The sequence below is a fragment of the Papio anubis genome, chromosome 3 (assembly GCF_008728515.1).
Source record: "Papio anubis isolate 15944 chromosome 3, Panubis1.0, whole genome shotgun sequence".
NCBI lineage: Eukaryota > Metazoa > Chordata > Mammalia > Primates > Cercopithecidae > Papio > Papio anubis.
In genome coordinates, this window is record NC_044978.1 from 95,555,489 (window position 1) to 95,571,458 (window position 15,970).

Sequence of the window (15,970 nt, forward strand, 5' to 3'; positions counted from 1 at the left end):
GAAAGTGTTCAGTTGGGCTAGGCAGTGAGTCATGCCTGTAATCCCAGTATTTTGGGAAACAAGGTGGGTGGATTGCTTGAGGCCAGGAATTCAAGACCAGCTTGCCCAACATGGAAAACCCTGTCTCTACTAAAAATACAAAAATTAAGTCGTGCATGGTGGTGTGTGCCTGTCATGCCAGCTACTCAGGAAGCTGAGGCAGGAGAATTGCATGAACCCAGGAGGTGGAGGTTCCAGTGAGCTGAGATTGTGCCATTGCACTCCAACCCATGTGACAGTGTGAGACTCCGTCTCACAAAAAAAAAAAAAAAAAAAAAAAAAAAAAAGAAAGTAGTGTTCAGTTGAAGGAGCTTAGGTTACATAAGCCTGATGGGCTCTGCAAATGTCAGGATTCTTCATCTTAACAGTATTCTTGGCTGTTTTTACTTTTTTAAACTACTAGTTCTTTAGCTGTAATACTGATGGTGAGTTCTCACATTATTGATTTAATTTCTTCTGATGAAAAGTTGAACAAATGCTGTATTTAGAGTTGATCTTTAAATTGACTGGACTCCAAATGATTTGTGAAGAAAGGTCATGTTCTCAGCCAAATGTCTGTCTGCCTACTCATTTGAAGCACTGTATCTATGTCTTGTTCATTTGTATAACATTAAGACATTTGCCCGAGTAGGAACGACTCTGGGCTTGTTCACTATGTGCAGATCATCTTTGAGGTAACTAAGACTTTTTAAAGATTGTTTTACAAATACTATAAAGGGTCATATTTTTACATTTTTTAGAGATGACCTCGACAGGAAACTGCAGGCTATTGCTGTTTCAAAACTACTGAAAAGTAGCTCGAATCAAGTGATATTTCTGGGATATATCACTTCAGCACCTGGCTCCAGAGATTATCTACAGCTCACTGAACATGGCAATGTGAAGGTAACATAATCTTAATAGGATTTATAATTTATTAAGTAAAATACTTCTTTTTCTTTCATGTTTTTTAAAAAATCAACCTCACCTAACAATTTAATGCGCAGTCTGAGTATCTACTGCTGCATAGAAAATCACCACAAAACATACGAGCTTAAAACAGCAGCAATCTTCTATTTGCTTATAAATCTGCAATGCGGACAGGGCTCAATGGGGGTAGCTCATCTCTGTCCCATGCAGGGTCAGCTAGGTGGCTCAACCAAGGACTAGAGGATCTACTTCACAGTAGATTTATATGTCGCAAGTTGTGCTTTAGGCTTGGGACCCTGGTTCCTCGCCATGGGCTACTTGGGCTTCTTTCCTGCATGTTGGCTGACTTTCAATAATGAGTATCCCTAGAGAACCAGAAAAAGCCTATATTGCTTTGTATGGCATAGCTTTATAAGTCATATACTGTTACTCCCGGTGTCATCACAAGTCTGATCACATTAAACTCTTGATGAGAGGAATATAAAAACCACATGATAAGAATACTAATGGGAAGTGAGATTTTATTGTAGCCATGTTTAGAAAACACAATCTGCCACATTATGAAAGTTAATTATGGGTTTGGGCATGATGGCTCATGCCTGTAATTCTAGCACTTTGTTAGGCCGAGGCGGGTGGATCACAAGGTCAGTTGATTGAGACCATCCTGGCTAACACGGTGAAACCCTGTCTCTACTAAAAATACAAAAAATTAGCCAGGCGTGGTGATGGGTGCCTATAGTCCCAGCTACTCGGGAGGCTGAGGCAGAAGAATGGCATGAACCTGAGAGGTGGAGCTTGCAGTGAGCCGAGATTGCACCACTGCACTCCAGCCTGGGCGACAGAGTAAGACTCCGTCTCAAAAAAATGTAAATAAATAAATAAATAAAATAAAAAAGAAAGTTAATTATGGCATTGAGAGTAAAAGACAAAATGAAATGCCTCATAGAGAGAATGGCTAATCAGCCAACAGGGCCACAGCAGATGACACTGAATTACTCTACATTTTCAGGTCTAAAACACTTGAATTTGTCAGTTTACCAGAATATAATAATATTCTGGGGAACTGCCACACAAATAAATTCTCAGAAGATTGAGATATATTTATATATCTCATATATATATGAGATATATGATATATATCATATATATGATATATGATATATATATACATACTACAATGCCAAATGAATTAATTTAGAATGAGAAATATGATTGTTATATTTAGTTATGCCCTATGCAGATGTCTTGGTTCCTTTCATTCTGTTTTATCTCATGTCTTGAGATAATATCTGCAGAGAAAAAAGCTTATCCATCTTATGTTGATTTTACTACTTAAATCTTCTTAGGGTGTAACATTATTTACAGAGCTTGGAAGACAGGTGAAAGAGAGCATGGCATGATGAGAGTTATCTGCATGTGACAGAAAATAACAGAGATCATATTTCTTTATGTAAAAGTCTGGGCAGGTGAATCAGCACTGGAATGGCACTCTGTGGTGTTTGGAATCTGTGTTCTATCGTGTGCTTCCATTTGACAAGGCCTATATTTCCAAACAGCAGCCTTTAGGTTGTAGCTAGCAGGATAGAGGAAGGGATAAAGAAGGGGCCAAGAGCATATGCCAGTCCCTTCTAAAGGCAAAACCCAGAAACTGATCTCTAACACTTCTACTTATATTTCACTGACATAAATTTAGTCTAATGGACATACCTTGCTGTACAGAAAGTTGAGAGGTGCAATGTTTAGTCCTGATGGCCATATTCACAGCTAAAAATACTACAATTTTGGAAGAAGGGCAAGGCAGATATTAGGAAGATGATTTAGTCTCTGCATTTTTTTGGATAGGCAGAAATTAGTGTTAAAACAACAGCGGTCATCTATTTGCTCACGAATCTGGAGTTCGGACAGGGCTCAATGAGGATAGCTCATGTCTGCTCCATGCAGGATCAGCTAGGAGGGCCAACTAGGGACTGAAGGATCTCCTCAGTAGACAATTCACAGGTGGCAAATTGGTGCTTTGGCCTGGGGACCCAGGTTCCTCACCATGGGCTACTTGGGCTTCCTCTCTTCCTTGCAGCTGGCTTCCAATAGTGAGTATCCCAAGAGAAAAATAAAAAGCCTATATTGCCTTGTATGACTTAGCCTTGGAGCCACAGATGGATCCTTGATTTCTGACTCTGGCCAGAGGGATTATGATACTGACATTTATTTTTGTAGAGAATACAAAAGGAAGAAACGTTTTACAAAGAAGATAAGTTCAGCTTTGGGCTGAGTTTGAGGCATCTGTGGAACATTAATAGAGATGTCCAATAGGCAGGTGCATATACAGATCTGGAATTCAACAGGGCAGTGAGAACTAGAGTTATAGATTAAGGGGTGGCCACCATGTAGGGAAGCGTTGAAGCCGTGGAAGTGGGTGATATTGCTAGTAATTAGAGAAGTGCAAATTAGAGTGCTAGAATTAGAGAAGTGCAAAAGGAAGACCAAATAAAGCCCCAGTGGAGCCACATTGAATGTGGCCATCATAGGGGTGTAGGTGAAGGAAGAGAAGACCGATTATTTCAGGAAAGGGAGTAAGGAGAGTTCAGAAGAGGAAAACCTGGAAAGTGTGTACTCACAGAGACTGTATCAGTTGTTTATCACTATGTAACAAACCACCTCTATGTAACAAACCACCTCAAAACATAGTGACTTAAAACTGTAACAACTGAATATTCTCATGATTCTTTGGGATGACTGGGTGGTTTTCTGTTCTTGCCTGGGTTCTCCTGTGTAGTCAGCTGATGGCTTACTTATGGCAGGAGGGTCTAAGATAGCCCCACACATGTGTCTGGGCCCTGGTGCTGGACCTCTCTCTCTTCTCATGGTCTGTCATTATTTATTAGCCTAGATGATGCTGCATTTACCAGCTGTGTGACCTTGGGGCAAGTTACTTAGCCTTTCTGGGCCTCAAGTTCCATATCTGAAATGTGGTGAGAGCGGTATCTGTGGAATCATAGGGTTGTTTGAGAATGAAATAGAAGATAACGTCTGCAAAGCCCTCAGACTTACATGACATATATTATGTGTGTCTGGCTGTATGTCAAAAACAAAATAAGAGAAATGTGTAAGTATATGGTCTATAAATCACAAAGGAATATTAGACAAGATGAAATTTGGCAAGTCTAAGTAAAAATTGCATCCTAATGAGGGCATTCTTACATTGTGTGTGTGCATGTGCATGTGTGTGTGAAGGATATACATGGTGTTAAGAAGAATTTGATTTGATTTTCATCTAATCCTCTCTTGATTTCCACTGTCGTGGTCAAAAGCTGTGTCAAAATTAACGGTGGATTCTTATATTGCTTTCTTTAGGAGGAAGTTTATTAATGCGGAGAAGAGTTTTAATCATTAATGCTTGGACGAACAGATTTTTCTCTTAAAGAAATGAGTATTTAAATCCTGCAGTATTAAAACTTTACAGCATCTTTATTTTTTTTTTTTGCAAGACTTACAGCATCTTTAAAAAATCGAATAAACAAAATGATAGTTAAATATATTTATTGTTTATTATTCCCCATACTACAGCTAAAGTTTTCTATTTTCCCAGGACAAACCAGAACAGTGCTTCTTTATTTTCTTCATTAACATTTTAAATTTAATTTTAAAAATTTATTATAATTTTTATGTATACAAAAGGTATATGCATGTGTGTACTCTAAACAACAATAAAGGTTGATTAATAGACATCCATGTGTCTACCACTAAGCTTAAGAAAAAAATAAAGAATTATATAATAAATGGTGGTGTATTCTTTTAGTGATTTAAAAATGTGTTTTTAATTAAATGTTAACAGTAAAATTCAGAAGTGGTGAAAAGTCAGGTATATTTTTTATATATAAGGTATTTAAAAAGAAGAAAATGGAGATTTCTTTCTTCAGAATAAATGCCTCATATTTATAGTTTCCCAACACATGATAGAAAAGAATATGTTTCTGTTCTCTTTCTTTGGTGAATAATAACCCTGGTCCCAAGCTCTCAACATCAAAAAGACTCATGATTGCTCCCCAAATGTTCTTATTTCCATGATTCAATTTAACAAACACAGATGGAGCACCTGCTCAACACCAGGTTTTATGCTAAGTGCCAGGTGGCCAAAAGTGATTAAGAGTCCCTCTGTGCAGGAGTGGGAGGATGGAGACATAGAAACAGATACCTGGCATGATGGCGTAGCTAGTGTGTGTAAAGTACTGTACAGGATGACCAATGAAGGTGCGGTCAGTGCTGTTGGGGATGAGAGGCTTGGAAAGCTGCCAGGAGCCAGGGTCTATGTTGTAATCGCTGATTTACCTAAGTCACTCTCCAGACCTCCTTCCTCTTTGTTTTCTCAGCATGTAGTACAGAAGCTAGTTGGGCACATAGCAGGTGCTCAATAAATATATGTAGAATGAGCAAATAATTTGGACCAAAAAAGATCAGTAGGAGCCAGGAAGAGAAAACAGCATGTACAAAGAGATATTTATCATGTAGGTAACACATTTTTTGGCAATGTGGAATAGAGCTTTGTTTTTTATATTTTAAACATTCTCCTCTCTGCTCTTTACTAGGATATTGACAGCACTGATCATGACAGATGGTGTGAATACATTATGTATCGAGGACTGATAAGGTGAGCACAGGGGTTTGATTTTGTTTTTAATCTATTATTGCTGCAATCTTTTGGGTCTATCTGAGAAGAAAAAACAACTTTATGGAAGCAATTAATTTTTGTTGCTTTTTATAAACATTGATTTGACTATACAGTTTAACATCTTTTTCAAGGCATAGTCTTATAATTTACAAAAGTAGAAATAGCTTAGCAAATTAAGCTTAATTGTGTAAGAGGATACTGTGTAGGCTATTAAGCAAGGTGAATATGTAACTGTCAACACATATGAGGAATGGCACCATTTTTGAATGTATGGTTTAGTGGAAACATCATAGACCATTGGATGAGAAAGTCCTGGGCTTGAGTTCCAGGCTTGCCAGCTTCTAATCAATAATCCTGGGTAAGTTAACTAATTTGATGGGGCCATTACTATGCTGTAGTGAGATCTCTAGATAAATTATATTTAAAAAAATCATTCCACATAAAAATATAATCCAAGTATATCATATACATGCATATGTGTGTGTGTGATATACTTGGATAATATACATTTGGATACATACAGTCATGTGCTGCTTAATGATATCTTCAGTCAACAACAGACCACATCTACAATGGTAGTTTATAAGATATAATATCATACTTTTACTGTACCTTTTCTATGTTTAGATACACAAATACCATGGTATTACAGTTGTCTACAATATTCAGTACAGTCACATGCAGTACAGGTTTGTAGCCTAGGAGCAATAGGCCATACCATATAGCTTAGGTGTGTAGTAGGCTATACCATCCAGGCTGGTATAAGTGTGCTCTATGGTGTCCACACAATGATGAAACCACCTATGACACATTTCTTAGAATGTATTCTTGTTGTTAAGTGACACATGACTGTATACATACATATGTGATCCAAAATAATACAGCTGAGATTTTAAAATTCAAATATGTAACCATACAAATCAGTTTTGAAGGCAGTATTTGTATCAATAAAGCAAGGAGCAGTTTAATACCAAAAAAAGAGGGACTAACCATTCATTCATTCATTCATTCATTTATCCAATAAGTATTTTCTAAATCCTCTTTATGTACTGGGTATTGTTCTCAGGAGTGGGAATACAATAGGAAAAAAACAAAATCCTTGACTGTCATAGAACTTACGTTGCAACGGAGGGAGACATAAAATAAGCAGACAAGAAATGACAGGCTATGACAGGTGGAGATACGCATGGTGAAAGAAAAATAATAAGTCCAGGTGAGAAGGTAGGGTGTGCTGGGGGTGGCTGTGGTAGGTTATAAAGAGTGGGCAGGGTATGCTGGAGTGACTTCTGGGCAGCACCTCAAGTGGAAGGAGGGACCCCACCTGTGTATACCCTGAGGAAGAGCACTTCAGGCAGGGGAGGCAGGGAAAGTTTGAGAGAAGGATGCTGGACGTTGTGGGGCAAGATCAAGAAGGCCAGTGAGGCTGGAGTAGAGTGACAGAAGTGATGTGAGTATGGCAGGTGGTAGTAGATGATGTACACAGTGGGTCGATTCAGAGGTTCCTCTACATACAAACTTCTTCCACAGAGGGAACATGCTGGAGACCTTCCCTGAAACACTCAAGGGTTCTCCTGTTAGGACGGAATCTGTCTGGAGATATTTGATTTGAGCCCCCTAACTGCCATCCTGGGGACAATGTGGGGAGCCCTGGTGTGGGCTCCTAGGACAGACTTCTCTGACCCTTAGTCTCTTCTCCATATAGAGCAGTTCATCACCCAAAGGCATCTTGGCATCGCCTGCCTAAAGATAGGGGCCGACATTAATGGATCACTCTTTAAATAACCTTATCTTCTAAGATCTGTGGCCTACATTTATGAGAGAAAATAGTTGCTTTCTGGGATGGTATAGAATCATGGAGTCAGCTCCTCTCCCAGTGGGGATATGGCTTGTTCGGTTATAAGTTACAGTCCAGTGAAAGCAAATTGTTAGTTTCTCTTGCTCTAGACCCCATTTGCCATTCAACAAGTATTGATCTAGCAGAATGGATGCCAGGCAATAGGGATAAAGCTGTAAACAAAACAGAGAAGGATCCCTATGCTGGTGGAGGGAGGACAGACAAAAATCATGATAAATAATTCCTGGATGATCTATTTTAGAAGATGACGAGGGTAGTGGGAAAAACTAAGCAGGGGAAGGAGCTTCCAGAATATAGAGGTGGGGTGCGATTGTAAGTAGGGAACTGGGTAGGTCTTACTGAGAAGATGACATTTCAACCAAGATTGCAAAGAGGGAGCCATTTGGCCACCTGGCAGAAGATACTTCCTGGTAGAGGGCTGAGCTAGTGCAAAGACCCCAATGCAGGAGTGCTGCATGTGTTTGAGGAAAAGTGAGGCTAGTGTGGCTGGAAAGGGTTGGGTTGGAGTGGGGTGAGGGGCAGTGAGGAGGGAAGGAGAGAGTGTGTGGGCAGGCAGGGAAGAGAAAAAATCTTGTAAGGATCTGTGAATCCTTAGTAAGCACTTTGGACATTACTTAGTAAAATAGTGACCTTTGCTGGTTCTTGGACAACTCCATGGAGCCATATGCTTACTGAGGTGGGCCAAGGAGGCCCTTGAGATGCTAAGATTGTTTCGGTTATGCCACTAACTCAGAAACTCTAAAAGGCACATCACATGCCCAAATAGCTGTGGAATAGATAGCTTGACTATAATTTGGTGTTTCCAAAGTGTTACAGTAGGACTGAAGGTGCTGAAGGGTGAGTTTTGTATGGTATTTTATATCTAAGATTGAAAACACTGTTTCTGTTTAAATATTTGTTAAAGCAATTGTTTAAATGAGATATCAGAAATTCTAGAAAACGACTTTTCATATAGGCTGAAATAGGTATAATTTCAAGTTGTAAAAAATGTTGGGAACCAAGGAACAGTGGTATTTATAGTAACTGGTGCCCATAATAGCTCATTGTTGGGCTCTGAAACCTTTATTACCTCTCCTTAGGAGAATGGGATGGCAGAGTGTATATATATATATATATAGTATATATGAAAATGTGATATCATATATAATATATATTTATTTATATATAAATTTAATACTCTGTGACATAACAAAATACCATAGACTGGTTGGTCTAAACAACAGAAATTAATTTTCTTTCAGTTCTGTAGATTCTAAGACCAAGATTAAGGTGCCAGCAGAGTTGGCGTCAGGTGAGGACTGTCCCCTTGGGTTGCAGATAACTGTCTTCTTGCCACGTGCCCTCATGGCCTTTCCTTGGGTTGTGCCTGTAGAGAGAGAGTGAGCTCTCTGGTGTCTCTTCTTATAAAGTCATTAATCCTGTAGGATCAGGCCTCCCCACTCATGACCTCATTTCACGTTAATTATTTCCTAGGAAGACCCATCTCCAAATACAGCCACACTGGGGGTTAGAGCTTCAACAAATGAATTTTGGGGGGAATACAAAATAGGAAGATGATTTAAAAAATTCCCATATTAATGAAGTTAGGAACTAGGGTTTTTCAGTTTCTCTCCACAAAACTAATTTTGTAAGCTTTCATCTCAATCACCAAGTTCAATGCCCTACATGTAGTAGGTAGTAAGAGCTTAATGAATACTTATTGGACAATAATGGGAGATCCTCTGCTTTAATGGAAGATTTAGATTGTCAGATTCCTCAGTTTCAAGACTTTTCTTGTATCTTTGAAGGCAGTGTCTGTTAAATGGGTTAGAACTTTGATCTTAGAGTTGGGAATAAATAACCTAGATTTACTAAAGACAGTAACCTAGAATTAGACAAAAGTGAACAGATTTAGGACTTGAGCCCAGACAATGCATTAAGCTGCCTGACAGCTCAGAGCTTCATCTGATGTTCAGTCACAGCTCTGCTTACCTTTCCCAGTGGGCAGACTTGCTGTCTCTGCTGGTCCTGCTCTGGGTTTCTGTTTCTATTTTGCATGGAGTTACAGGCATGTGGTTATAGGCTTTGTTTTACGTGCTTCTCTTCTCCTGCCACTCAGGTCCAAGCTCCCATCATCTTTTACCTAAGTTATTGCAGTGGCTTCATAACTTGTTTCCCTGCTTTGATCCTTTCCCTGAAGGTGATTGTCTACCTGGTAGCTGTCACAGACCTCTGCTTCAAACCCTTCTGATGGATTCTCATCTCACTCTCAAAAACAACAACAACAACAACAACAAAAGTGAGGAAGGCTTTGCATGTTCCCTCTTATGCACTTCACTCCAGTCATGGTGGAGTTGGCCCCCAAAACACCAAGCATATTTCCACCTCAGGACCTTTGCATTTGCTGTTCCCCTTCCCTAAACACCATTTCTCCAGGATCTCTATGGCTTGATCCCTCTCTTCATTGAATTTTTGCTCTAGTGTCACTTTATTGCAAAGGTATGCCCTGACCATCCACCATAAGATAGTAACCTCTGCTGCTTATCACTGCCTGTTATCCTTACTCTGCATTCACCCCAATACTTACTTATCTGTCACTACTTGACTGATTGTAAACATACATATGTGTTTAATGCATCCTTCCCTACTAGAATGAAAATTCCATGAGGGCAAGACTTCATTTTATTCGTGACTTATTCCCCAACACCCAGAACAGTGCTTGCATGTGGTAGGCACTCCATATATATACATATGTGCTTCATTGAATAAATGAATGATTGAAGCTGACCTAAGTCTTTTTTTTCTGGAAGAGCACAATGTAATAAAATAAAATGAATTCTTTGTTGTTAATGGTTCCCCCTGTTTTCCACGTGAGCTTCTCAAATAAGAACTCTTTGTATAATGTCTACAAAGTGCTTTGAATTTCCCCAGGAATTGAAAGCTCTCAGCCAAAATAGGATATGGATTTTTTCCAGATATATAAAAATCTTTGATTTTAGACTTGAAATTTGGCTGAAAATATTCATGTGGCATTTGTATTTTTAAAGGTAAGAAAAAATTTAGGCAAACACCCCTGTCATTCTGAAGAATTCCTGTTATTAGCTCAAAACATGATTGTATGGGAGGCAATTTGCATGGCTAGAATATTCGTTAGTATAAAAAAAGTAAAGTAAATTGCTAAGAATAGTTAATTAAATCTATATACATATTCTTTATTCATTTATATCATATCAGCAATATTTTGCCAATATTTAGATTAACAATTTAACTTAATTCCAGTTGTGATATTCAGAGTAGAGTCAGAAGTGGGAAACTGGCTTAATAACAAAGGTGGTATCACTTGGATCTCATTAGATTTCCATGTAATAATAAAACCTTTACAAATAATTTCTGTTTCTGCTACAGGTTGGGTTATGCAAGAATCTCCCATGCTGAACTGAGTGATTCAGAAATTCAGATGGCAAAATTTAGGATCCCTGATGACCCCACTAATTTTAGAGACAATCAGAAAGTGGTCGTAGACCACAGAGAAGTTCCCAAGAAAATTCATTTTAATCCCAGGTGAGTTCCTTTACGTTGTAGTTCAGTTATAAGCTACCACATCCCTCTATGGAACCTACATATTCCCTCAAAATGAGCTAAAAATTATATCTTCTCCTAGAGGTTTATTCGGGGTAAGGGAGCCTGTGACAAAGATGATAAAATCTGGTTGGGGTTGAAGTTATGGTGTTTGCTTTGTGGAATCAAGAAATATGTTGTAACCTCAGGTTAAAAAAGCTCACATTATCATCATCACCATCATCATAACTGCCACCCCCACAATAGCTAGTATTTGAATGCTCCTATGTCCTAGACCCTATTCTAGGTGCTTTTTGTGTTATCTCAATTAATCCTTATTGGCTGGTCCTCTTATTATCCCTGTTTAATAGATGAGGAAGCTCAAGCTTAAGAACATGAAGTAACTTCACTGGGGTCACATGGCTAGTCAGTGATGGCACTAATAAGTGGGGAGAAAGCCTGTTAGCATCATTGGGTTGATGGGATTCTCAACTCTGGCTGCACATTAGATTCACCTGGACAGCTTTTGAAGAATACCACTGCCTGTTGCAATCTCAGTCTCTGATAAAACAGATGTTAAACCAACAAAGTTCAAAAGAGACAAAGAAGGCCATTACATAATGGTAAAGGGATCAATTCAACAAGAAGAGATAACTATCCTAAATATGCACCCAATACAGGAGCACCCAGATTCATAAAGCAAGTCCTTGGAGACCTACAAAGAGACTTAGACTCCCACACAATAATAATTGGAGACTTTAACACCCCACTATCAACATTAGACAGATCAACAAGACAGAAAGTTAACAAGAATATCCAGGAATTGAACTCAACTCTGCAACAAGCGGACCTAACAGACATCTACAGAACTCTCCACCCCAAATCAACAGAATATACATTCTTCTCAGCACCACATTGCACTTATTCAAAAATTGACCACATAGTTGGAAGTAAAGCACTCCTCAGCAAATGTAAAAGACCAGAAATCATAGCAAACTGTCTCTCAGATCACAGTGCAATCAAACTAGAACTCAGGATTAAGAAACTCAATCAAAACTGCTCAACTACATGGAAACTGAACAACCTGCTCCTGAATGACTACTGGGTACATAATGAAATGAAGGCAGAAATAAAGATGTTCTTTGAAACCAATGAGAACAAAGATACAACATATCAGAATCTCTGGAACACATTTAAAGCAGTGTGTAGAGGGAAACTTTTAGCACTGAAGGCCCACAAGAGAAAGCGGGAAAGATCTAAAATTGACACCCTAACATCACAATTAAAAGAACTAGAGAAGCAAGAGCAAACACATTCGAAAGCTAGCAGAAGGCAAGAAATAACTAAGATCAGAGCAGAACTGAAGGAGATAGAGACACAAAAAAAAATCCTTCAAAAAAATCAATGAATCCAGGAGCTGGCTTTTTGAAAAGATCAACAAGATTGATAGACTGAAATGGAGATCTGGAGCAAGATGGCCGAATAGGAACAGCTCCAACCTCCAGCTCCCAATGCGAATGACACAGAAGAAGGGTGATTTCTGCATTTTCAACTGAGGTACTGGGTTCATCTCACTGGGGAGTGCTGGACAATCGGTGCTGGTCAGCTGGTGCAGCCCGACCAGCAACAGCTGAAGCAGGACAAGGCATCACCTCACCTGGGAGGTGCAAGGGGGAAGGGAATCCCTTTAGAAATGGAGACACACAACAGCTGGAAAATCAGGCAACTCCCACCCTAATACTGTGCTTTACCAAAGGTCTTAGCAAATGGCACACCAGGAGATTATATACCACACCTGGCCAGGAAGGTCGCACGCCCACGGAGCATCCCTAATTGCTAGCACAGCAGTCTGAGATCTAACTACAAGGCAGCAGCGAGGCTGGGGGAGGGGTGCCAGCCATTGCTGAGACTTAAGTAGGTAAACAAAACCTCTGGGAAGCTCGAACTGGGTGGAGCCCACTGCAAGTCAAGGAGGCCTGCCTGTCTCTGCCTGTCTCTGTAGACTCCACTTCTGGGGACAGGGCACAGCGAAACAAAAAGCAGCAGAAACCTCTGCAGATGTTAATGACCCTGTCTGACAGCTTTGAAGAGCAGTGGATCTCCCAGCACAAAGGTTGAGATCTGAGAATGGACAGACTGCCTGCTCAAGGGGGTCCCTGACCCCTGAGTAGCCTAACTGGGGGACATCCCCCTCTAGGTGCAGACCAACACCTCACACCTCAAAAGGTGGGGTACACCCCCGAGACTAAGCTTCCTGAGCAAGAATCAGAAAGCAGCATGCACTATTCAGCAATATTCAATCTTCTGCAGCCTCCGCTGCTGATACCCAGGCAAACAGGGTCTGGAGTGGACCTCAAGCAATCTCCAACAGACCTACAGCTGAGGGCCCTGACAAGTAGAATGAAAACTAACAAACAGAAAGGACACCCACACCAAAACACCATCACTACCACACCATCATCAAAGACCAAAGGCAGATAAAACCACAAAGATGAGGAAAAAGCTGGAAATTCAAAAAATCAGAGCATATCTCCCCCTCCAAAGGAACACAGCTCATCACCAGCAATGGACCAGCTGTACAGAGAATAACTTTGATGAGTTGAGAGAAGAAGGCTTCGGCTGATCAAACTTCTCAGAGCTACAGGAGGAACTACGTAACCAGTGCAAAGAAACTAAAAATCTTGAAAAAAGAATGAAAGAATGGATAACTAGAATAATCAATGCAGAGAAGGCCATAAATGAACTGACAGAGATCAAAACCATGACACGAGAAATATGTGAAAAATGCACAAGCTTCAGTAACTGACTCAATAAACTGGAAGAAAGAGTATCAATGATTGAAGATCAAATGAATGAAATGAAGTGAGGAGTCTAGAGAAAAAAAGGAAAAAGAAATGAACAAAGCCTCCAAGAAGTGTGGGATTACGTGAAAAGACCAAATCTATGTCTGATTGGTGTGCCTGAAAGTGACGGGGAAAATGGAACCAAGTTGGAAAACACTCTGCAGGATATCATCCAGGAGAACTTCCCCAACCTAGTAAGGCAGGCCAACTTTCAAATTCAAGAAATACAAAGAACGTCACAAAGATAATCCTTGAGAAGGGCAACTCTAAGACACGTAATTGTCACATTCACCAAAGTTGAAATGAAGGAAAAAATGTTAAGGGCAGTCAGAGAGAAACATAGGGTTTCCCACAAAGAGAAGCCCATCAGACTAACAGCAGATCTCTCAGTAGAAACTCTACAAGCCAGAAGAGAGTGGGGGCCAATATTCAACATTCTTAAAGAAAATAATTTTAAACCCAGAATTTCATATCCAGCCAAACTAAGTTTCATCAGGGAAGGAGAAATAAAATGCTTTACAGACAAGCAAATGCTTAGAGATTTTGTCACCACCAGGCCTGCCCTACAAGAGACCCTGAAGGAAGCACTAAACATGGAAAGGAACAACCAGTACCAGCCATTGCAAAAACATGCCAAAATATAAAGACCATCAATGCTAGAAAGAAACAGCATCAATTAACGAGCAAAATAACCAGCTAATATCACAAGGACAGGATCAAGTTCACACATAACAATATTAACCTTAAATATAAATGGACTAAATGGTCCAATTAAAAGACACAGACTGGCAAATTGGATAGAGTCAAGACCCCATCAGTTTGCTGCATTCAGGAGACCCATCTCACATGCAGAGACACACATAGGCTCAAAATAAAGGGATGGAAGAAGATCTACCAAACAAATGGAGAACCAAAAAAAAAAAAAAAAAAAAAAAAAAAAAAAAAAAAAAAAAAAAAAAGCAGGGGTTGCAATCCTAGTCTCTAATAAAACAGACTTTCAATCATCAAAGATCAAAAGAGACAAAGAAGGCCATTACATAATGGTCAAGGGATCAATTCAACGGGAAGAGCTAACTATCCTAAATATATGTGTGCCCAATACAGGAGCACCCAGATTCATAAAGCAAGTCCTTAGAGACTTACAAAGACACTTAGGCTCCCATACAATTATAATGGGAGACGTCAACACCCCTGTCAACAACACTGTCAACATTCAACAGATCAACAAGACAGAAAGTTAACAAGAAAATCCAGGAATTGAACTCAACTCTGCAATAAACGGACCTAATAGACATCTACAGAACTCTCCACCCCAAATCAACAGAATATAAATTCTTCTCAGCACCACATCGCACTTATTCCAAAATTGACCACATAGTTGGAAGTAAAGCACTCCTCAGCAAATGTACAAGAACAGAAATTATAACAAACTGTCTCTCAGACCACAGTGCAATCAAACTAGAACTCAGGACTAAGAAACTCAATCAAAACCGCTCAACTACATGGAAATTGAACAACCTGCTCCTGAATGACTACTGGGTATGTAACGAAATGAAGGCAGAAATATAGATGTTCTTTGAAACCAATGAGAACAAAGATACAACATACCAGAATCTCTGGAACACTTTAAAGCAGTGTGTAGAGGGAAACTTTTAGCACTAAATGCTCATAAGAGAAAGGAGGAGATCTAAAATTGAAACCCTAACATCACAATTAAATGAACTAGAGAAGCAAGAGCAAACACATTGAAAAGCTAGCAGAAGGCAAGAAATAACTAAGATCAGAGCAGAACTGAAGGAGATAGAGACAAAAAAACTCTCCAAAAAAAAAATCAATGAATCCAGGAGCTGGTTTTTTGAAAAGATCAACAAAATTGATAGACTGCTAGCAAGACTAATAAAGAAGAAAAGAGAGAAGAATCAAGTAGACACAATAAAAAATGATAAAGGGGATATGACACCGACCCCACAGAAATACAAACTACCATCAGAGAATACTATAAACACCTCTGCGCAAATAAACTAGAAAACCTAGAAGAAATGGATAATTTCCTGGACACTTACACTCTCCCAAGACTAAACCAGGAAGAAGCTGATTCCCTGAATAGACCAATAATAGTCT

General features: G+C 39.4%; 1 protein-coding gene across 1 annotated transcript in view; it reads left to right on the top strand.

The window, feature by feature from the left end:
• Positions 1–15,970, top strand: part of CWH43 (cell wall biogenesis 43 C-terminal homolog) — a 95,811-nt gene that overhangs the window by 62,010 nt on the left and 17,831 nt on the right. The window contains exons 13-15 of the mRNA XM_031664446.1: positions 780–924; positions 5,532–5,593; positions 10,854–11,009. Of these exons, the coding sequence (XP_031520306.1) occupies positions 780–924; positions 5,532–5,593; positions 10,854–11,009 (363 nt within the window). The remainder of the gene's footprint in view (positions 1–779; positions 925–5,531; positions 5,594–10,853; positions 11,010–15,970) is intronic.